Raw genomic sequence first — 22,466 nt, 5'->3', positions numbered from 1 at the left:
CGGCGTTAGATAGAGCAAAATCTAATGTTGTAAGCTCAAACGTAGAGAGACCATGCATCAAGAATATATGTATATGTATATACATACATATATATATATATATATATATATATATATATATATATATATATATATATATATACATACATACATACATACATACATACATACATACATACATACATACATACATACATACATACATACATACATACATACATATATATATGTATGTATGTATGTATGTATGTATGTATGTATGTATGTATGTATGTATATACATATATATATGTGCACACACACACACACACACACACACACACACACACATATATATATATATAGAGAGAGAGAGAGAGAGAGAGAGAGAGAGAGAGAGAGAGAGGCTTTTGCGCATGACACAAAAAAACCCCAAAAAAGCAACTATGTGCAAAAGACAACACATGGCATGATTCAAGACATGCACGATTCCATACTAAAATAGTACATGTTATCAAAATGTTGAAAACATTTCAAACTATGGTTTTGCGATTGGAAGGATTATGGTTTTGTGGTCCAACTATTTAATGTACAAAAAGCATTTTGGTGCCTTACATACTATATTGAGAAGGCTAAATTTAATCACTTAGCATGTCATATATATATATATATATATATATATATATATTGGTGATTCACACGGGGGACTTTGGCAGGAATCCAGCTTCCGCTTCGGGGAGTAATGCTGTGGAGCCAGGAGGGTTGATACTAGATTCGCATCTGAAGGTAATCGCGCGCGCGCGCGCACACACACACACACAGACACACACATGGGTGCTTAATTTTGGAAAGTATTAATTAATTAGTTGAAAAACATGAGCCCCAAAAACATTTTGGGTGCATATATATTTGGGTGCTTAATTTTGGGAAGTATTAATTAATTAGTTGAAAAGAGGACATGGAACAGGGTTTTCCTTCTCGGTAAGCAAGGTTTAATTACCAATGAGCTTTTAGCCTATGGAGTAAGAGGTCCTCTCTAGATTACTAATGCGCTTTTAGCCTATATATGCACCCAAAACATTTTTTGGGGTGCATTTATTAATTTCTCAACGATTACACTTTGCAAAGGTGTTGTAAGGTTGTGTGAACAATTGGGGATATTTTTCAGTTTTTAAAGGTAAAAAAGGTAATATTTTATATTTATTTCTTGCCAAGAATCTCGCAAGATTTTGCTTGATTTGGTGTTGTTTGACATGTGGGTTTTCTCCATGCTTCCCAAAAATAGAAACTTTGCTTTTTATTAGCATGCTTCCTCGTCAGTGCTTTCGAGCAGGCGAGTGGAGGGGACACGAGTGCGCGGATGAAGGGAAGAGAGGCGAGCAAGCGATGGGAGGGGAGGTCTGGGAAGCCGAGCACATGGGTGAGGGTAGGGGAGACGATCAAAGCTAGCGGTTGAGGGGAGCGGAGTCGACGGGGTAGGTAGTTTGAGGAGGCAAGGCTAAGGTGAGCCTAGGGGAAGTAGGATGAGCAAGCGTGCGCTGTTGCAAATGGGAGCATCCTGGCGAGGAACGGGTGAAGAGGCATGCGAGGCAGGCTAGGGGCGGGTGAGCACCGAGGAGACATGCGAGGCAGCTTCCCAGTTGGTGAACTACCACCCCAGTGACGTATGGTGTGGTGAATTTTCAACCTTATCAATAAGGTTCCTATTACTAATATGCGCTTTTAGCCTATATAGAGTGTGCTAAGGCAATCTTTTTCCTTCTTTTCAAGGTTGGGGTTTTGGGCTAGCGAGCAGAGTAGCAGCCACCATGCTGGACCTCAACCTCTTCCGGGAGGAGAAAGGTGGAAATCCTGATATCATTCGGGAGTCGCAGAGGCGCCGATCTGGCGAGGAGGGCGTCAAGGTTGTCGACGAGATCATCGAGCTCGACCGCGCTTGGCGCCAATGTAAGCATACTAAACCCTAATCGCTTGCTACTGTTACAACGACCTTCTTTTACATATTGGCTGGAAACCCTATCCCTGTACGTTTGCACACTATCCCCATACGTTTGCACACTAGGTCTACACGGATCTTCTTCCGCTAACCGTTCTGCAAATCCTTGCCCTAATGCTTGCATGCCAGGGTTACGCATTTTCTTCTGTCTACGCCTAAAATTTGAATCCTTGTCAGGGTTGCCAAGAACTTATGTACATCGTTACGCTATCATTCGAAAGCCTGATCGTTGATGTGTTAGGGTTTACACACAGATTCTTCAACTGTTTTTGTTCAGCAGGGTTCCTTTGTACACTGTTTAGAACTGTTTTGTAAAACAATTATTGGATGCACGGTGGGTAATTGGTAATTTGTTTAGACTAGTTATTGGTCATTTTGGTTCATTATAGAAGTCTATACCTTTTTGGTTCTTCATACAATATTAGCTGGCTTTTGTACCATTAAATGACGTCGACGTCTGTCTGAACTTATTACCCCTTTTCTAGGTCAACACAAGGTGGAGCAGGATATTCGGAAAAAAATGAACCAGATCAATGAGAAAGTAAAGCAGAAAAAGCGAAACCCTGAGAAGGTCGGTTCTTCACTTGGGAAGGCATTGATATACATACTTTAGATTTTTCCTTTGGTGGTGTTGTAATACGGTACCTGCAACCTTAATCATATAACCACTTGCATAGAGATTAATCTATGTATGCTACTGTTAGTGCATGTGCACATGCAAACACCTTCCTAGCATGCTGCTGGTAACTTATCTGACCAACAAACGCATCCCTATTCAGGTTTCCGAAGACATTGATGACCTCGTTGTCCAGATGAATGAGCTGAAAGTGTTGGAGGCTGAGACTAACAAGGAGGCCAAAAATTTAAGAGAGTTGTTGGATTCTAAGCTCAAGTCGGTGGGAAATCTTGTTCATGATTCTGTCCCCGTCAGTGATGACGAGGTAGTGCAGAGGCATACACTTTTTCCTTTTAGTTTGTAGGTTTTGTACTTCTTTTCTGGCTTTTTGAACCCATGTTTTTTGCATGCTTGACAGGCAAATAATGCTGTTGCCAAAACATGGGGCACTCCTAGAACTGATGTGGGTCTCAAGAATCATGTCGACCTTGTGGAAATGCTTGGCATTGCAGATCTTGAGAAAGGTTTACCTTCGATTTCTAATCATTTTAACATACTCCTTTCAGCATACACATACTCGTAATGGCACATTGCAAACTAACTCCTAATGGTGCATGTATAAGTACGTTGGTAGTGTGGTTCATTGTATGCATGTAACTTTCCCTCCCTCCCATGTTTCAGAAGGTTGTTGCCCTCCTCCTGCCAGGAGATTGTTTTCCTGCACAACACCGTCACCTCCTATACCAGTAAAAACTGCCGCAGCCTCTTTCCTTGTTCCTGTTCTCCTCCCTTCCTTCTACCTCCTCTACCTTCTTACTCTTCTTCTTCTCTCTCTTTCTTTCCTTCTTTTTCTTTTTCATTCTATATTTTTCAAGAAAATTTCAACAAATTATCCAATCTCCCATTATTATGTCCCATATCTTCGGGTCTCCTAAATTTTCCCAATTTTCCACACTGCCTCACCAAAGTCCAAGTGATTGTATTGCACCTTAGAGTCTAGAAATTTATGTTGTGAAGTTTCTATGTTTTAGGCTCCGAAGAAATACAGTTTTCGATATGTTTCTTGGTCATCTATATGGTTGATGGTTTCCATGTGTGTATATACATACATACATACATACATACGTATATGTATATATTTACATACTGATATTTTTTGCTGAGGGATGAAATGGTTTTATGCAAAATAAAAAAAATCTAGAATTGAAAAAATCTCAAAACATTTTTTGTGGCCATGCTATAATGATTCCCTAAAAACTTTCCAAACTCACCTTTTACTCCAATCATTGACCCATGGGTGTTACCCTCAAAAAGATGGCTGATACCAAATTGAGGCACACTGAAGGGAATGTGTAATGGTCATGGGTGCTCATCAATATACTGGTTTTTCTGATTCCATGGCAGGAGCTGACGTAGCTGGTGGAAGAGGCTACTATTTGAAGGGGGCTGGTGTACTCTTAAATCAAGCGCTGGTCAGCTTTGGGCAGAAATTTCTTTACGAACGCAACTATACTCCCATACAAACCCCTTTCTTCATGAGAAAAGAAGTCATGGCTGAATGTGCACAGCTTGCCCAGTTTGACGAAGAGCTGTATAAGGTATGTAAGGGAAGCCCAGCAACAGTGTCTACTTGTTGACATATGCAAACATGTTATCTTTTTGATTTGTTTCTGCGTGTGTATGGATGGGGAGATGGGCCAAAATGGTCTCTGCGACAAAAAAAAGTACAATGTGGCATTGTGGATACAATCTATAATAGGAGGTGCACAGAATATCTCTAAGAGCTTTAACATGAAAGAAATAGAAGATCAATTGGGTAGCCTGTAGATCAATGTGATAAAGCATATGCCTGAATAGTCTAAGTAGTAAGGAAGCACCACTGGGCTGTGGTCATGTGTGCATATGCTAGGGCTGCAAACTCACTCCCTTTCATGGGAATGGGGTTACAAAGGTAAACTTCATCTCTAAAGGGATGAAATGGTGAGCCCACCTTGTGTCCACGGAACATGTTTTTATTTCTTCTTTGTACTCTCTGTGGTCTCCTTTTGGTAGTGGATGCGGTGCATGAATCTTGGGTCTGTGGCATGCCGTGGGTCTCCGAGATGACGAGGACTCCTTGGGGTGGTGGTCCCTCAAGGTGTGCTTTAATTGGGTATCCTTTTGTCTGCTGCTTTTTATTTGACTCTTTAACCTGGTGTTGCCCTAGAGCCCCAAAAGGACATGACCTCTGCACCTTCTTTTCCCTCTCATGAGTTTGGCCCGAGTCTTTGTGTCTTATGCAAAAAAGTGCTACACATTTCTGGTCCAATACTCCATGATGCGGCAAAGAGAACTGAACTTCTCCTGAATAAATAGTGGAAGCAGCCTCTGATTTTGTAGTACATTGGACATTAAAGGATTGCATGCTCCTCAGTCTCTATATCACGCTTGCCACATACTTTGAATCTTCATAGCTCTCAATGCTGTTGCAATGGTGTCACCTCTCCCAGTCAGTCTGAAAATGAAATTGTGTGTGTTGAGAGAGAGAGAGAGAGAGAGAGAGAGAGAGAGAGGCTCGTGGCATTGATAAGTTTTTTTTTATTGAGTGCTGATTGAGTTTGTTGTTTATTAAGAGTATCTAAAGAAGGCAATTCCAATCATCTGTGTTTATGCTCTTTTTTTTTTTGGCAACTTTCTCCTGTATTTTGAAGGTTTCGGGAGAAGGGGATGATAAGTATCTAATTGCAACCTCTGAACAGCCGCTTTGTGCACTTCATCGTGGTGATTGGATACATCCTTCCAAACTTCCTATCAGGTATTTACATGCTCAGAAGTCTCTTGTGGGCATGCTGTCTCGTTGATGCATCAGCTTGAATGGAATTCTTGTGACATGGTCACAGAGGATGTGGTTTGTATTGATTTATACAAAGATAGAGGTCTATTGACAACCAAACATGTGAAAATGTCACGTAGGCTTGAAAGTAATTGTTTAAATTTAATGCAGCCCGAGTGTTCCATGAGCCTTCTAGTTTAAATTGTTTTGAAACTTATGTGTGTTCATTGCAGCTGCTAGCCCATGATCCCTTGTAGTTGAGGTGAATGCCAGGAAGCACCAAGGGGGGTTTTGACAATTTTATGACCAGTATACTTGATTCTTTAAGGCTTAATGTATTGTGACTGCAGTAATTCCTCCGTGGGTGATTTCTCTTTGGCTGCTGGTGTGCTCTGGTTTGCCTTGGTGCTTTCTAACATATCATAGATGGGTAAGGTTTGTTGTGTTGCCTTTCAAGGGGGCTGTTGGAGGAGTGTGATTTAGCTATGTGGTGCGGGGTGCTAGTTTTTCCTTCTTTCCAACTCGCAGGTCATCTGTGCCAGAGAAGCAGCTTTTTGGCTGCAGTTCTTCCCTTCAGATGCTTGCTGGATGCTCACATCTTATGGGAGTGGCGAGTTGATTGTGCTTCATTGAGAGCCCTAGACTCACCACCTTCATGGCATTGTGGCTGGTTCCATTCCACAATTCCAACTTGATTACTTGCATGAATTATGGGCTTACACATTATCTGTAACTCGCGGCGGTGCCCGGGCCTTTGACACACTTGTTGATACCATTAATGCATGTTAAAACATTTAAACATGGCCACAGCCTCAACATATATCCATCATCACTTTGCATAAAATATAAAGCTGGACAAAACATCCACAAATGCTGAAAATGGAGCTTGCACATGTGACACCACATAGAGGCTGGAATGGGCCGACCCCCCCCCCTTGGAGTATTTTATTACCCAAGGAGAATAATATCATGTACAAGCTTTGAGGGCCTTACTCTCCCCACGGGAGATGCCGGATTATCCATATACAAATGCCATAACACAGAGGCTACCAAGCCGGAACATAGGCTGTAGAAATGGTGAGCCAACAACATAATCCATATACCTCCGTGTGGGTACTGATTCTTTCCCAAAAACCACGGGTCATCATGCAAAAGAGCTGGTACAGCAATTACAACTCTCCATTCAGCCGGTTTAGTAGGTACAATGGCTGGTACAGTTGGTATAGTGGTTGGTACAGTCGGTACGGTGGTTGGTACAGCAGGTACAAGTAGTACAAAAGCTGGTACAGCATGTACAATGACTAGTATAGTAGGTACAATGGTTGGTACAGCAAGTACAGAAGTTGGTACAGTTGGTACAATTGGTACAGTGGTTGGTATAGTCGGTACGGTGGTTGGTACTGCAAGCACAAATGCTGGTACAATAAGTACAATGGCTAGAAATCATAATAAATGATTAAATACCCTTGCCTTCAGTATTTCTTCGCGATGGAAGCCTCCAAAACAGTCCCCAACAGCTGGTATTCTTCATGGGCAGCCTTCAAGAGAGAGAAAGAGAGTAGCCATCATTAGGGCAGCCTGGAACGGTAGTAGAGGCTAGTGTGCAGCAAGAGAGCCTCCATTAATGAAGAGAGAGGGCTCTAGTTTATAGATTTGGGCCTCCCATGAGCTAAAATGGCAAGAGAAGGCTACAATGACAAGTGGAGAGCCACACAATAGTTGAAGTGACAAGTGTGAGGCCACTTGTCTCACTTTGATCCACTTTCTAACAAGTGTCAGGCCACTTGTCTCACTTTGGTCCACTTTCTTGCCACATGTCCCAATCTAAGAGATGGGTCCTTCCAGAAACTTTATCCCTAAAAATATCCCAACTGGTAGTCATTCTGTCACAGGCACTTTGCCAACTCCCATCGGACTCTCCTAAATTTTAGGAGTGTGGTCCTTTGTATTCTAGGATAATCCCCCATTCCTAAAGCTTGTACTTTCCAAATATTTAGACATCCTGGAGTCCACCAGACTCCTTTCATACTGGGAAATGTCCAGGTTGGTGACATTATCCTTTGGTGAATTTGGTCTATTGAACATTTAATGCATACCTGCTCTTGGACAAAGGTGGGAATGATTTAGCTCCTTATTTGCCTATCTGGTACTGCTAGAAAGTTTAAGAGTGGAGTATGTGGTAAGACCATATCAATATTGTTGAAGATGTTAGTAACCCTATCTAGTCAGGAAACATTAGCCATGCAAGCTTTTGGAAGATACTTGGCGTTCCATACCACCAGGCCACACCCTACGAGTGTCGTCGTGTGGTGAGGACTATTGGGATTTCGGAGTTAGTTGGTGTGAACACCCATTAAAGGTGTGAACAACCTTTATTAAAGTGTAGGCCAGGACTCGGAAGATAAATCTTGACCCCTATAAAAGCATGTACTTGGGTGGTTCTTTCATCACAAGAGTATCATTTGAGTTGTGCAACATATTTCTCGTGCCTGCTATCCTCCCTCTCTCTCTCTCTCTCTCTCTCTCTCTCTCTCTCTCTCTCTCCCCCTCTTACTCTCTCTCCACCATCTCTATGGCTTGAACCTCGATCTCTACCCTTGCACAAGTATCATCGCGGCACCATGGAGTCAAACATGGTATCAGAGCAAGGTTGAATCATCATCGTGGTTGTGTTGGTGATGTTGCTGCTGTTGACATCATCATCATCATCATTAGGGATGGGATTTTGATGTTGTTGTCTTCACCACCATTTTAAAAGAACGCAGAGTGCGGAGCACCAGGTGAAATAGAGGCGTATCATGCAGAAGATGGCCATCGACCGGTTGGGTCTCCCCCACCCAAATAGCCAATGAGACAACCAATAAAGGTGGGGGATAAGGGGAGACCAAGGGCATTTTGCCCTATATAGAGGGGTTAATTTAACCCCAACCCACTCTGTAGGATAACAGACTGCCATGTGGTAGGGTGAGAAGCGGAGGAGCAAGAATCCATTCCAACACCCCCCTTGGATGCGAAGCTCGAAGTCGAGTGGTAGGAGTTGACGAGGCTCTGATACCATGAAAGAGCACCCATCGACCGCCCCCCCCCCAAACACACACACCCAAACATCCCATGAGACTACCAATAAAGGTGGTGGATAAGGGGAGACCACCTATATAGAGGGGTAACAGACTGCCACGTGGTAGTGTGAGAAGCGGAGAAGCAAGAATCCATTCCAACACATTCCGTTGTAACATTGGGGGGGGCCGGGGTTGCCATGTGCATAGTGTGTATCTACCATGTGCTACACGCACACAAGACTAGCTTCAAGGTTATGGTTTACTATTTCGCAATGACAAAATTTATGTACCATCGATCTCGAACATTAGGTCCACGATTCTTAAGGAGTGTCACGACATCCCTTTTGCTGGACACCCTGGGGTACACAGGACATTATCGTTAGTGAAACACACTTTTTATTGGCCAAAGATGAAAGGATATGTAGAAGATTATGTTCTCAAGTGTTAAGTTCAGCTTTATTTGTCAAGCAAATAAAGCTGAACGCTTTAGACAGTCTGGGTTGTTGCATTCTTTGAAAATCCCAGGTAATAAATGGGAAAGTATTTCAATGGATTTTATTACCGGATTGCCAAGAACAAGTCAAGGCCATGATTCTATTTGGGTTGTGGTGGATTGCTTGACAAAAATGGCTAGATTTTTATCGACACGAAAACCATTACAGCTATGCAATTAGCACAATAGTTTATCGAGCAATTGTTTAAACTGTACGGCTTACCCCGCAGGATATAGTCAGTGATAGGTAAGTTTACAAGTGACTTTTGGAGACTTGTTTTTGAGAAGTTGGAAACAACTTTGAATTTGAGTTCTTGAGATCATCCTCAATGTGATGGCCAGACTGAAAGAGTGAATCAAATTTTGGAGAATATGCTTCGAGCATATGTCTCCAAAAGACACAGTTCATGGGAGAATTATCTTCCTATGCTAGAATTTGCATATAATAGTACTAAGCATACGAGTGCAGGTTTTAGTCCTTTCATGCTTATGTATGGTTTTCAACCTAGATCACTTGTTACAGTGGGATTTTTAGGACTTTAGCATGATGTAGCACGTAATTTTTTGCAATATATGCAAGAAATGTTATAAGTTGCGAAAGAATCTATTAGAAGTGCTCTAGACAGATAGATTTTATTCTCATAGACATTGTTCAGAGTTCTCTGAAGGAACGATGGTGTATTTGCGAGTTCCCAAAGATTCTGAGACTTTACGGACTGGTCGATCGTCGAAATTATCCCTTGGATATTGTGGACCATTTCGTATTACACTACGGATTGGTTCAGTCGCATATGAATTGGATTTACCTACTCATGTGAAAGTTCATCCTGTATTTCATGTCAGTAGACTTACGGAAGCACTGGGTGGAACAGACCAGTTAGTTACTCCTCAAGAAATCAGAGATGTTGAGGATATGACATTTGTTCCACACGAACTTGAAAAGATTCTTGGATTTCGTGAAAGACGATTGCGTAATACACTTATCATGGAATACAAGATCAAGTGGAAGGATTGTGTTGAGGAGGATGCTACATGGGAGACATTGACTACTCTTCAGAGGGATTCCCTTGGGTTTTTAGTGAGCTCAGGAGTGAGCTCTTAAAGGAGGAGAGTATGTCATGTGCACAGTGTGTATCTACCATGTGCTACACGCACACAAGACTAGCTTCGAGGTTTGGGGAAGCTTGGAGCTAGGCAGGTTGATTGGCGAGCTGAGTTAGGGATAGACTACCAGTCGGGCACCCAAGTATGGACGGGCGAGCGTCCAAGTGTGGACGCCCGATGATCGGCCAAGAGTCTCGTGTGTCTTTGTGAGAGCTCTATGGTCAGGAGCCTGGATCTAGTACAGACGTTGTGTGGACAAAAACAGAGACCGATGATGTGTATATACTGTGTAGAATACTAAGAGCTTCAGGAATATGCAATCAGTTTTGGTCAATTTTGAGTCTCGGTTGAGATAAAATTAAATGTGCAGCAGAGAGAGTGTAGAGAGAGAAAATAAAAACTTTTTTGCACAAATTTTGTAAAGTTTTGTGAGTTTTTAAGGTTACCTTGTGACATGGCTCGTGGGCTGTGACTGGGAGCTTGTGTGTCAATAGGAGCTTAATTTGGAGTGGGTGGTAGCCATACATGTCACTATGTGTCTGTTCTGCACACTTGGAAGACATGCAGGAAGCCAATTGTCAGTCTAGAAGGCTCAGGAAGCCTCCTGGAGTAGGCGCCTAATTTCTGGAGCCTAGAGAGCTCATTTTGCAATTTTGCGTGGAGATAGAGCCTGGAAGAGCTGTTTGAGAAGTTGTGAAGTGGTGGATGCAGAGGAGACCAGATGGAAAGCTTGCTACGGATGCCTGAAGAGCAAATTGCGAGCCTGAGTTGCTGAATTTGCTGAGAGGAGGTTGCGGGAAGCAAGGAAGAGCCAGGAACTGCATTTTCATTGGGAAGGACAGTCAGATTCTCGAGATTCCAGTGGCAGGAAGGCCTGAGAAGTAGACCGAGCTGTTTATGGACCAAACAGGAGCCAAACAAGTGATCAAAAAGTAGGCGAGTTGTTTTTTTGGAGTTTTCTGGTGCCAAGGAACAGGAAAGAGATAGGCCGAGATAGAATTGAGGCAGTACAGGTTGTTGAAATCAGTCCTGGAGAATTTTGAGCTGTTTTTTGGGTGTATTTTGACCGTATTTCCCACGGTTTTGAAGGATACAGTGTTCAAATTTTGTGTGGAGTAGGGGAGAGGCTATAGGAGGAGGTTTTGGTCAGGGAACTTGTTGGAAATAGTGAATTTCAGATCTGTTTTGAGTGTTTCAGTTTGCTGTATTTTTGTAGAGGAGTTTTGGAGGTGATACAAGCCCGGAGCAATAAGAAAAGAGGTGAATTCTGAACTGAATAGTTGGCTGCAGCAAAACAGCAGCAGAAGGAGTTGAACTGGAAGAGTTTTGCGGAGTTTGTTTGCAGTTAGTTACATGCAATATAGTGGACTGTTTTGAGGCTGAATTGTCTAGCCCTGTTGTAGCAAAGGAGACTGAGTAGCTGCTGAGTTTTCCTGGAGGTTTAAATGCTAGAAATGATCTACATATTAGGAATATATTTGATCTTGGAGTTGGGACCGTGGATTAATTCCATAGACCTTGGAGATGAAATCAATCCAATGGTAGTGTTTTCAGAAGTGCATGGTCATATTTGCTCTGTGATTTTGCATATGAGAGATGAGCAATGGGTGAACTCCCAAATGTTTCCTCCTCACATGCTCTCAGCTGGAGTACTTGTCTTTGAGATAATGTCTGACGAAGAACGTGAAGGATCTTTCCAGTAGACATCTGAGTAGTTGTTCTCAGTGTTTGTAAGGTTTTTTTTGGGGGCTGTTTGTGTTGTAATAGCTTGCTGTCCGGAAAATACAGTTTTGTAAATTTGAAGAAAAGCTTTGAGGATAGCCCACCTCTGATATGTATATTGTTCTGGAGTTTGGTCCGGATATCGAAGAACTGCACTTTGAAGATGGTTCTATGTTTGAGGTTGTTTATTCTAAGAGTGATGCAGGGTACTGGTCAGTCATAGTTCATATCCTGAGGGGAAGTGGGCTGATTATGAATGGGTGTTATATAATGATGGTTCTGAGGATGTGATGGATGTACAACTCTATAAAGACGAAGACTTGAATTGAAATAAAGTTTTGTACATACTCTTGGGTCTGGTGTTCTGGGTGTGTTGTATCAGTGTGTGGAAGTGTGACACCCTATAAAGGCATATATAGCTATACCGCTTCCGTGTCATCACTTTTTTGTGCCTCCACGGAGGAAGAAATTTCCTTCGGTTTGTGAAAGAAGACAAGGGTTTGTGTGAAGAAAGATTGAAGAGATGGCTCAGGACTTTCCAGAATATTGGGGATTACCGCATGAAAGTGCGTTTAAATTTCTGGAAAAGATGGAGTTTACAGTCTTGAAGAAAGACATGGCAACCCCGGAGATCCTCTCTCAGATTTTGACTTATTGCTTACAGGGTGATGCAAAAGCATGGCTACAGATGTTTGTGACTACACACAGGAATGCTCATCAACAAGACCCTGAGTACCATGTAGCTAGAGCTGCATTTTTGACATAGTTTGTCCGTGTAAGAAGCCCGAATGATGTGTGGAAAGAGTTGTGTAATATTCAGCAGAAGGATGGACAAGATGTGGATCAGTATTTGATTGAGTTTGGTAGACTATGGAGTCTATGGTGTGAGGCTTTGATTCCTGAAGTACCCCCGTCGCAGATGATAAAGAGAGACCGGTTTGTGGTTAGTCTGGAGCCAACCCTCCGTCTGAAGGTGGAGCTGAAGAATCTCGATAGCTTTGAGGAGGCTGTCAGAGTTGCTCGAGAGGAGGAGTGGAAAGTGAAGCGTCTGAGGCAATTGGAAATACAGGAAGAGCCGAAGAAGTTTGTGAAGATGCCAGAGATTGAGAGTATGCATCTTGAAAGAGAAGCTGCTGTTGTTCCTGAATGGGAGGATACTTTGAAGAGAGACATTCATGATGCAATGGAACTCATGAAGTCTTTAAGTTTGAATTGGATGGAAGCAGGTGGAAGGGGAAGAAGCCGGGGTGCTCCAAATAATAGAAGAGATATTTTGCCAACAGGTGAAGGAAATATGGGAGGATCAGGGAAAGAACAAGGCTATTATTTAAGCAATGTCAAATGCTGGAATTGCGGGGAGTGGGGACATATCAGTCCTCAATGTGATAAACCGGCTAGGGTGGGTGGTGAAATGTATCCCGTGATGCAAAGAACTAATGATAGATCAGGAGATCACAGTTTTGAGGTAAAAGATCCAAGTGAGCCCTCTACCAGTGGAGTTAAACGAGAAGATAAAGGAAAGGGACCGGCTCTTAGCTTGATAGGAGTGTAGACTATTCCAGGGATCATGCATGTGGCCAAGAGGACAAGAAGTGCAATGGCGGAAGGTGATCCGTCATCTAAGAAAGAAAAATATGTTCAATTTGACATCAGCTCTCAACCAGAGAAGAAGAAAAAAAGCCAAGAAGATGCTATAAAACTTCAGATTTGCGTATCGGTCAAGGTCAGGAAGAATACACCGTGATGGGTGATTTAAAAGGAAGGGCAGCCAATATAACTTTCGCCCAATTGCTTGGATTGTGTCCGAAGCTCAAGAGAGAGTGGAAGAGGCAGGCAAATCCGAGGAAAGCAAATGAGCAGGAGCCCACGCAAGGTGAAATGGAGTTGATGTCTGTGGAAGACCTTCCTGATATCTGTCCGTCAGGTGATGCTTGGTGTGGAGGTGTGAGTGTTGGAGAAGCATATGTGGATGGCGGTGCACAAATCAGCGTAATGACTCAGTCCTGCATGGAGAGATCGGGGTTAAAGCTGAATGCTAATTCAGATTTTAGACTTCGATTGGTGAATCATGCAAAAGTGAAGTGTCTGGGTATATGTACAGGAGTACTAGTGACTGCTTTTGGTGTGATTTGCAACATAAATTGCCATATTATGCCGGCTGGTTTGGGAGCTTATCCGTTGATTTTAGGTAGGCCTTGGCTCAGACAGGTGGGTGCCATCCAAAATTGGAGGAAGGGTACTATAACTGTACATAATAAGAGAGGAAGAGCCAGGAAGTTCAATATGAGTAACAAGCTGGAAATGGAGAGTGAGCCTGAAGAAATAAGTGTTGATGAATATACAGATAGTGAAACTGAGGAAGAAAGTTCTACTTCTGATGATGAAGGTCAAGTATCATTTTTAGTGAAAGAAGAAGGTGAGTATATAATGCAAGCTGAAGAGATGTCAAAGGAGAAATAAGAGAGTAGACTTGAAGATATGGACAGTCTTGATGCAGTCTCCACCACCCAGTGCAGAGAAAGAGAAGCTATTACAGGGTATGTTAAATCCCAGTTTGCAGTCAGTGGAAAAAGAAGAATATATGAAGGTAATTCATAAATTTCTAGATTTATTCATTACTTCATATGAAGAGATCCGAGGATTCAAATGTGAACCAATGCCTATAGTATTGAAAGAGGGTGTGAAGCCTGTATTTCAGAAGTTGAGAATAAATAGAGAGCTATTGCCCATGTTGAGAGAAGAGTTGAGTAAATTATCAAAGGCAGAATTAATTTATCCAGTAGATCACTCAGATTGGGCAAATCCAGTGGTCATTACTCCAAAGCATACAGGTGGGTGGAGAGTCTGTATTGATTACAAGCCTCTAAATGCTGCAACAAAAAGCAATCACTATCCTTCGCCATTCATTGATGACATTTTAGACAGGGTGGCTAGGTACGAGAGGTATAGTGTATGCGATGGCTTCTCTGGGTATTTTCAGATTTCAATTGCTGAGAAAGACCAAGCTAAAACCACTATCATTACACCGTTGGGTTCCTATTGTTATCGAGTAGTACCATTTGGTTTGAAAAATGCGCCCTCATGGTATCAGAGGAATACTGATAGAGTACTTGCACCTCTTACAGATGATTTTGTGAGAGCTTTTTTGGATGATATATGTGTATATAGTTATGAAAAGGAGCATGGCGATAAATTGGAGCAAGTATTTTCTAAAATGGATGATGCAGGTGGACAGTTCCTAAAAAGTGTCATTTAGGACGTTCAAAAGTGAAAGTTGGGTCATATGATATCTCAAAATGGAATTGAACCTGATCCAAAGAAAATAAAAGCTCTTATCTTATTATCTGCAACATCAACATCCAGGCAGCTGCTGCTGCAGACTTTTGTCCAGAAGGTAAAGTATATGGCGAGATTTATCCATTTAGTATCTCAATTGCTTTATTCTCTTCAACATGCCATGAAGAAAGAACCGTTGCAATGGAATGAAAAATGCGAGGAAGTGTTTGAGAAAATGAAGAAGGTATTGGGAGGTATTTCCAGTGTAAGAGCCCCAGATTTCTCCCAGTATCTCAAATCCTAAGTCCTTCATGTCAAATTGTCCACTCAATGCCTTCTTGACATGCATAACATCAGTGGCATGATCTCCTGTGACGACCAAATCATCCACATAGATGACAATGTAATGATATGTACACCCAAGATATGTAGGTTCCACATAGATGATAATGCAAGGATATGTACACCCAAGATATGTAGGTTCCACATAGATGTGGATGACTTGATCGTCACAGGAGATCATGCCACTGATGTTATGCATGTCAAGAAGGCATTGAGTGGGCAGTTTGACATGAAAGACTTGGGTGAATTGAGATACTGGAAGAAATCTGGGGCTCTTACACTGGAAATACCTTCCAATACCTCCTTCACTTTCTCAAACACTTCCTCGCATTCTTCATTCCATTGCAACGATTCTTTCTTCATGACCTGTTGAAGAGGATAAAGCAATTGAGATACTAAATGGATAAATCTCGCCATATACTTTACCGTATGGACAAAAGTCTGCACAGCTGCCTGGATTCTGCCTGGATGTTGATGTTGCAGATAATAAGATAAGAGCTTTTATTTTCTCTGGATCAGGTTCAATTCCATTTTGAGATATCATATGACCCAACAGCTTCACTTTTGAACATCCTAAATGACACTTTTTAGGAACTGTCCACCTGCATCATCCATTTTAGAAAATACTTGCTCCAATTTATCGCCATGCTCCTTTTCATAACTATATACACATATATCATCCAAAAAAGCTCTCACAAAATCATCTGTAAGAGGTGCAAGTACTCTATCAGTATTCCTCTGATACCATGAGTGCGCATTTTTTAAACCAAATGGTGCTACTCGATAACAATAGCAACCCCACGGTGTAATGATAGTGGTTTTAGCTTGGTCTTTCTCAGCAATTGAAATCTGAAAATACCCAGAGAAGCCATCACATACACTATACCTCTCGTACCCAGCCACCCTGTCTAAAATGTCATCAATGAATGGCGAAGGATAGTGATTGCTTTTTGTTGCAGCATTTAGAGGCTTGTAATCAATACAGACTCTCCACCCACCTGTATGCTTTGGAGTAATGACCATTGGATTTGCCCAATCTGAGTGATCTACTGGATAAATTAATTCTGCCTTTGATAATTTACTCAACTCTTCTCTCAACATGGGCAATAGCTCTCTATTTATTCCTCTCAACTTTTGAAATACAGGCTTCACACCCTCTTTCAATACTATAGGCATTGGTTCACATTTGAATCCTCGGATCTCTTCATATGAGGTAATGAATAAATCTAGAAATTTATGTATTACCTTCATATATTCTTCTTTTTCCACTGACTGCAAACTGGGATTCAACATACCTATTACCTTCATATATTCTTCTTTTTCCACTGACTGCAAACTGGGATTCAACATACCCTGTAATAGCTTCTCTTTCTCTGCACTGGGTGGTGGAGGCTGCATCAGACTGTCCATATCTTCAAGTCTACTCTCTTCTTTCTCCTTTGACATCTCTTCAGCTTGCATTATATACTCATCTTCTTCTTTCACTAAAAATGATAATTGACCTTCATCATCAGAAGTAGAACTTTCTTCCTCAGTTTCAGCGGATAAGCTCTCAAACCAGCTGGCATAATATGGCAATTTATGCTGCAAATCACACCAAAAGCAGTCACTGGTACTCCTGTACATATACCCAGACACTTCACTTTTGCATGATTCGCCAATCGAGGTCTAAAATCTGAATTGGCATTCAGCTTTAACCCCGATCTCTCCATGCAGGACTGAGTCATTACGCTGATTTGTGCACCGCCATCCACATATGCTTCTCCAACTCTCACACCTCTATCTCTTCTATTATTTGGAGCACCCCGGCTTCTTCCCCTTCCACCTGCTTCCATCCAATTCAAACTTAAAGACTTCATGAGTTCCACTGCATCATGAATGTCTCTCTTCAAAGTATCCTCCTATTCAGGAACAACAGCAGCTTCTCTTTCAGGATGCATACTCTCAATCTCTGGCATCTTCACAAACTTCTTCGGCTCTTCCTGTATTCCCAACTGCCTCAGACGCTTCACCTTCCACTCCTTCTCTCGAGCAAAACTCTGACAGTCTCCTTAAAGCTATCTAGATTCTTCAGCTCCACCTTCAGACGGAGGGTTGGCTCCAGACCAGCCACAAACCGGTCTCTCTTTATCATCTGTGTGACGGGGGTACTTCAGGAATCAAAGCCTCACACCATAGACTCCATAGTCTACCAAACTCAATCAAATACTGATCCACATCCTGTCCATCCTTTTGCTGAATATTACACAACTCTTTCCACACATCATTCGGACTTCTTACACGGGCAAACTGTGTCAAAAATGCAGCTCTAGCTACACGGTACTCAGGGTCCTGTTGTTGAGCATTCCTGTGTGTGGTCACAAACATCTGTAGCCATGCTTTTGCATCACCCTGTAAGCAATAAGTCAAAATCTGAGAGAGGATCTCCGGGGTTGCCATGTCTTTCTTTAAGGCTGTAGAAATTTAAACGCACTTTCATGCGGTAATCCCCAATATTCTAGAAAGTCCTGAGCTATCTCTTCAATCTTTCTTCACACAAACCCTTGTCTTCTTTCACAAACCCTTGTCTTCTTCCTCCGTGGAGGCACCAAAAAGTGATGACACAGAAGCGGTATAGCTATATATGCCTTTATAGGGTGTCACACTTCCACACACTGATACAACACACCCAGAACACCAAACCCAAGAGTATGTACAAAACTTTATTTCAATTCAAGTCTTCGTCTTTATAGAGTTGTACATCCATCACATCCTCAGAACCATCATCATCTAACACCCATTCATAATCAGCCCACTTCCCCTCGGGATATGAACTATGACTGACCAGTACCCTGCATCACTCTCAGAATAAATAACCTCAAACATAGAACCATCTTCAAAGTGCAGTTCTTCGATATCCGGACCAAACTCCAGGACAATATACATATCAGAGGTGGGCTATCCTCAAAGCTTTTCTTCAAATTTACAAAACTGTATTTTTCGGACAGCAAACTATTACAACACAAACAGTCCCCAAAAAAAACCTTACAAACACTGAGAACAACTACTCAGATGTCTACTGGAAAGATCCTTCACATTCTTCATCAGACATTGTCTTTGAGACAAGTACTTGTTTCAAAGACAAGTACTCCAGCTGAGAGCATGTGAGCAGGAAACATTTGGGAGTTCATCCATTGCTCATCTCTGATATGCAAAATCACAGAGCAAATATGACCATGCACTTCTGAAAACACTACCATTGGATTGATTTCATCTCCAAGGTCTATGGAATTAATCCATGGTCCCAACTCCAAGATCAAATACATTCCTCATATGCAGATCATTTCCAGCATTTAAACCTCCAGGAAAACTCAGCAGCTACTTAGTCTCCTTTGCTACAACAGGGCTAGACAATTCAGCCTCAAAATTGTCCACTGTATTGCATGTAACTGCAAACAAACTCCGCAAAACTCTTCCAGTTCAACTCCTTTTGTTGCTGTTTTGCTGCAGCCAACTATTCATTTCAGAATTCACCTCTTTTCTTATTGCTTCGGGCCTGTAACACCTCGGAAACACTTCCACAAAAGTACAACAAATTGAAATACCCAAAACAGATATGAAAATCACAAATTCCAGCAAGCTTCTTGACAAAAACCTCCTCGTGTAGCTTCTCCTCTGCTCCACACAAAATTTGAACACTGTATGCTTGCAAACTGTGGCAAATATAGCCAGATAACACCCAGAAACAACTCCAAATTCCTTAGAACTGATTTCAGCAATCCTGCACAGCTCCCTTCTCAAATCGGCCTACTTCTCTGCCCTGCCTGGCAACAGGAAACTCCAAAAACAAAACTCGCCTACCTTTTGGCCACTTGATTGGCTCATGTCTGCTTTAAAATCAGCTTAGCCTACTCCTCAGGCTCTCTTGCCACTGAAATCTCCAAAATCCAACTGCCCTCCACGATAGAAATGCAGATATTGGCCCAATCTTGCCTTCCGTAGCCTCCTCTCAGCAAATTCAACAACTCAGGCTTGCAATTTGCTCTTCAGGCATCCGTAGCAAGCTTTCCATGTGGTCTCCTCTACATCCACCGCTTCACAACTTCTCAAAACAGCTCTTCCAAGCTCTCCATCTCCACGCAAAACTGCAAAATGAGCTCTCTAAGCTCTAGAAATTGGGCGCCTACTCCAAGAGGCTTCCTGAGCCGTCTAGACTGACAATTGGCTTCCTGCATGTCTTCCAAGTGTGCTGAACAGACACATGGTGGCATGTGTAACGGGAGGCGGACGCGTCTATTGGAATCGTATAAATGTGAACAAGATTCTGAGCACTTAACACTTGAGCATTACAACCACAAAGCTGAAATCGACAGTACACCACATAAAGGGGCCGATGATAGGCTCGCCCTCCCCCCTTTAGGTTATATTACCAAAAGAGTCTGCAAAGTACAAGATTACGGGTGCTTGGGGATTCACCACCAGCCTGCACCTGATTCTTCCAAATACATCATGAATGAATACATTAGGCCTCTTGAGGGAGGTGCCTTTTTCCAGTGCCACCTAAGGGGCTTGGTGGGTACACATACAGGCTGACATGTGTCCCCATAAGGTGTCCAGGTCCATTTGTCCTGTTTGTATAAGTTTAGGTCCAACCAAATGGGAAATGGCCATAAGCTGTCTGGACTTCATTAATTTTGGTCCAACCAAATGCGAACGCATTATAAGTTGTCCAGCCACTTATTAATGAGTGTGGACCTGCAAACCAATAAACTTTAGTAGTAAATGAAATAAGCTGTAAATTGAGTGTGGACGCACTTACCACCTGCAAAACCCATAAGCCCACAGTTTTAGGCCCAAACAGGAGTGCACACACGTGTCCACAAGGTGCCCGGGCGTCCCTGGTCCCTCGGACTTCACAAGCCAAATTAACAAGCATTGTCCAGGCAGCAAGACAATGTCACACTTATGGCATGCATCATTTATGCATTGTGCACATGTAAACTTGGAGAACCACCTATCATCATTCTTGTACTTGAAAATATTCTGCCTGCCATCATGACACACCATGTGTGCATGGCCGGAATCCACACGGGCATATGGAGGAGCATGGCACTTATCCATAACCTTACGGCGAAGGTTCTTTACCACACACATACGATTTTGCATCATGAGATATCCATCTCTTGCGACATAAGATGGGACATCAATACCCTCTTGCAAATCAACCCATACATGTGCAAAATCCTCATCCAGATGATAAGTATTACGCATATCCGATAAGTCCTCATGGTATGCAACTGTAATAGCATGAACCTGTGGTCGTCTAGATAAGGCATCTGCCACCACATTCTTTTTCCCTGGAGTGTGTAAAATCTGAAAATGAAACATTGAGAGGAAATTTGCCCATCTCATATGCTTCTCTGAGAGCTTAGTTTGAGTCAAAAAGTATCTCAAACTTTGATGATCAGTTTTGACCATAAAATCAGCCCCTAAAAGATAGTGTTCCAAATAGTAAGGGCATGAATTACAGCCAACAACTCCTTCTCATAAACCTGTAAGTGAAGCTCTGCATGTTGCAAGCGTCTGCTCTCATAGGCAATGGCATGTCCTTCTTGGTTCAAAACAGCCCCTATGCAGTCCCCACATGCATCACATTCCACCACAAAAGGTTTGTGCAAATCCGGAATAATGAGTACCGGTCCCGAGATGATTGCAGTCTTCAACTTTTGAAAGGCATCTCTCTCTTCTTGTGTCCATTTAAAGATTGCTTTCTTCTTCGTTAACTCATGTAACGGAGCGGCAATGAAAGCGAAATGCTTGACGAACCTCCTGTAGTAAGCACATAAACCAAGGAAGCTCCTCACTTCATGGACTGATTTCAGCTCTGGCCATTCTTGCATGGCTTGTATCTTTGTGGGATCCATGCGCACACCATCCTTTGATACAATGTGACCAAGATAGTGAATCTCTAGGAGGAAGAATTCACTCTTTTTTGCATTTATGTAGAGCTGATTTTCTTTAAGCTCTTTAAACACAATAGCCAGGTGCTCACGATGTTGGGCTTCATTCTTTGAGAATACAATAATGTCATCAAAGAATATACCTGTGAACTTTCTATGCTTTCTGAACACCCTGTCCATCATCCTGTTGAAGGTAGCGGGTGCATTTGTAAGGCCAAAAGGCACCACCAAAAACTCATAAAGACCAAAGGCTATCCTGAATGCAGTCTTGTGTACATCTTGAGGTGCCACTCTCACTTGATGATACCCACTCTTGAGGTCTATTCGGCTGAAACATGCCAAACCTTCAAGCTTGTCCAAGATGTCATCAATACGCGGAATGGGAAACCGATTCTTGATGGTTATCTTATTGAGGGCACGGCAATCAACACACATCCTGTAAGTACCATCCTTCTTTTGAACAAGAAGTACCGGCGAGCAATATGGCGAGGAACTAGGCCGAATCAAACCCTTTTCCAAAAGTTCATTCACCTGTGCCATAATCTCTTCTTGTTGACAAGCACTCACCCTGTATGGTGGCCTATTAGGTGGAGAGCTACCGGGAATTAGATCTATGCAATGATCTTCCGGCCTCTCTGGTGGCAACCTTGCAGGCAAAGCATTTGCAAAACAATCTTTGAACTCATTCAAATAGTTAAGCTTGTCTTGATCTAATGCACTAACATCAACACTAGAATGTTCAATGGTATCACGTACAAAAACCAAGTAAGAACAAGCTGATTTCTTTATTGCCTAATTAATTTGTACATGGCTTACAAGAGGTATGGTACTTCCAGTAGTACCAGCATCTATAGAGTGCTCACGACCTCTATGTACAAAGCTGATTTTCTTCTCTTTGTAAGCCTTAATAGGCTCTAAACGGTGATGCCAGGGCATCCCCAACAAAACATCACAACCTGTAAAAGGAGCCACTAAAAAGCTCTCATGGTCGAGGTAGTCCTGTATATGTACACGGAGCTTACCAATGACCGGAGTTACATCAACCTGTTTGCCCTCAAAGGCGGCATCTGCATTCATTTGCATTCCCATGTCTTCCACATTGAGACCTATGGCGGCAGCCATTTGTAC

At 42.3% G+C, this 22,466-nt stretch overlaps 1 protein-coding gene across 1 annotated transcript in view; it reads left to right on the top strand.

The window, feature by feature from the left end:
* The first annotated feature begins 1,654 nt into the window (after positions 1-1,654).
* LOC147634975 (seryl-tRNA synthetase / serine-tRNA ligase) overlaps positions 1,655-22,466 on the top strand; it is a 28,907-nt gene continuing 8,095 nt past the window's right edge. Inside the window, exons 1-6 of the mRNA XM_086804238.1 lie at positions 1,655-1,926; positions 2,461-2,546; positions 2,755-2,916; positions 3,010-3,115; positions 3,996-4,189; positions 5,282-5,385. Coding sequence (XP_086660364.1) covers positions 1,788-1,926; positions 2,461-2,546; positions 2,755-2,916; positions 3,010-3,115; positions 3,996-4,189; positions 5,282-5,385 — 791 coding nt within the window. The 5' untranslated portion in view covers positions 1,655-1,787. The remainder of the gene's footprint in view (positions 1,927-2,460; positions 2,547-2,754; positions 2,917-3,009; positions 3,116-3,995; positions 4,190-5,281; positions 5,386-22,466) is intronic.

The sequence above is a fragment of the Cibotium barometz genome, chromosome 10, assembly GCF_041138505.1.
Source record: "Cibotium barometz isolate CiBa-2024 chromosome 10, ASM4113850v1, whole genome shotgun sequence".
NCBI classification, from domain to species: domain Eukaryota; kingdom Viridiplantae; phylum Streptophyta; class Polypodiopsida; order Cyatheales; family Cibotiaceae; genus Cibotium; species Cibotium barometz.
This window is presented reverse-complemented; position numbering and strand designations above follow the sequence as displayed.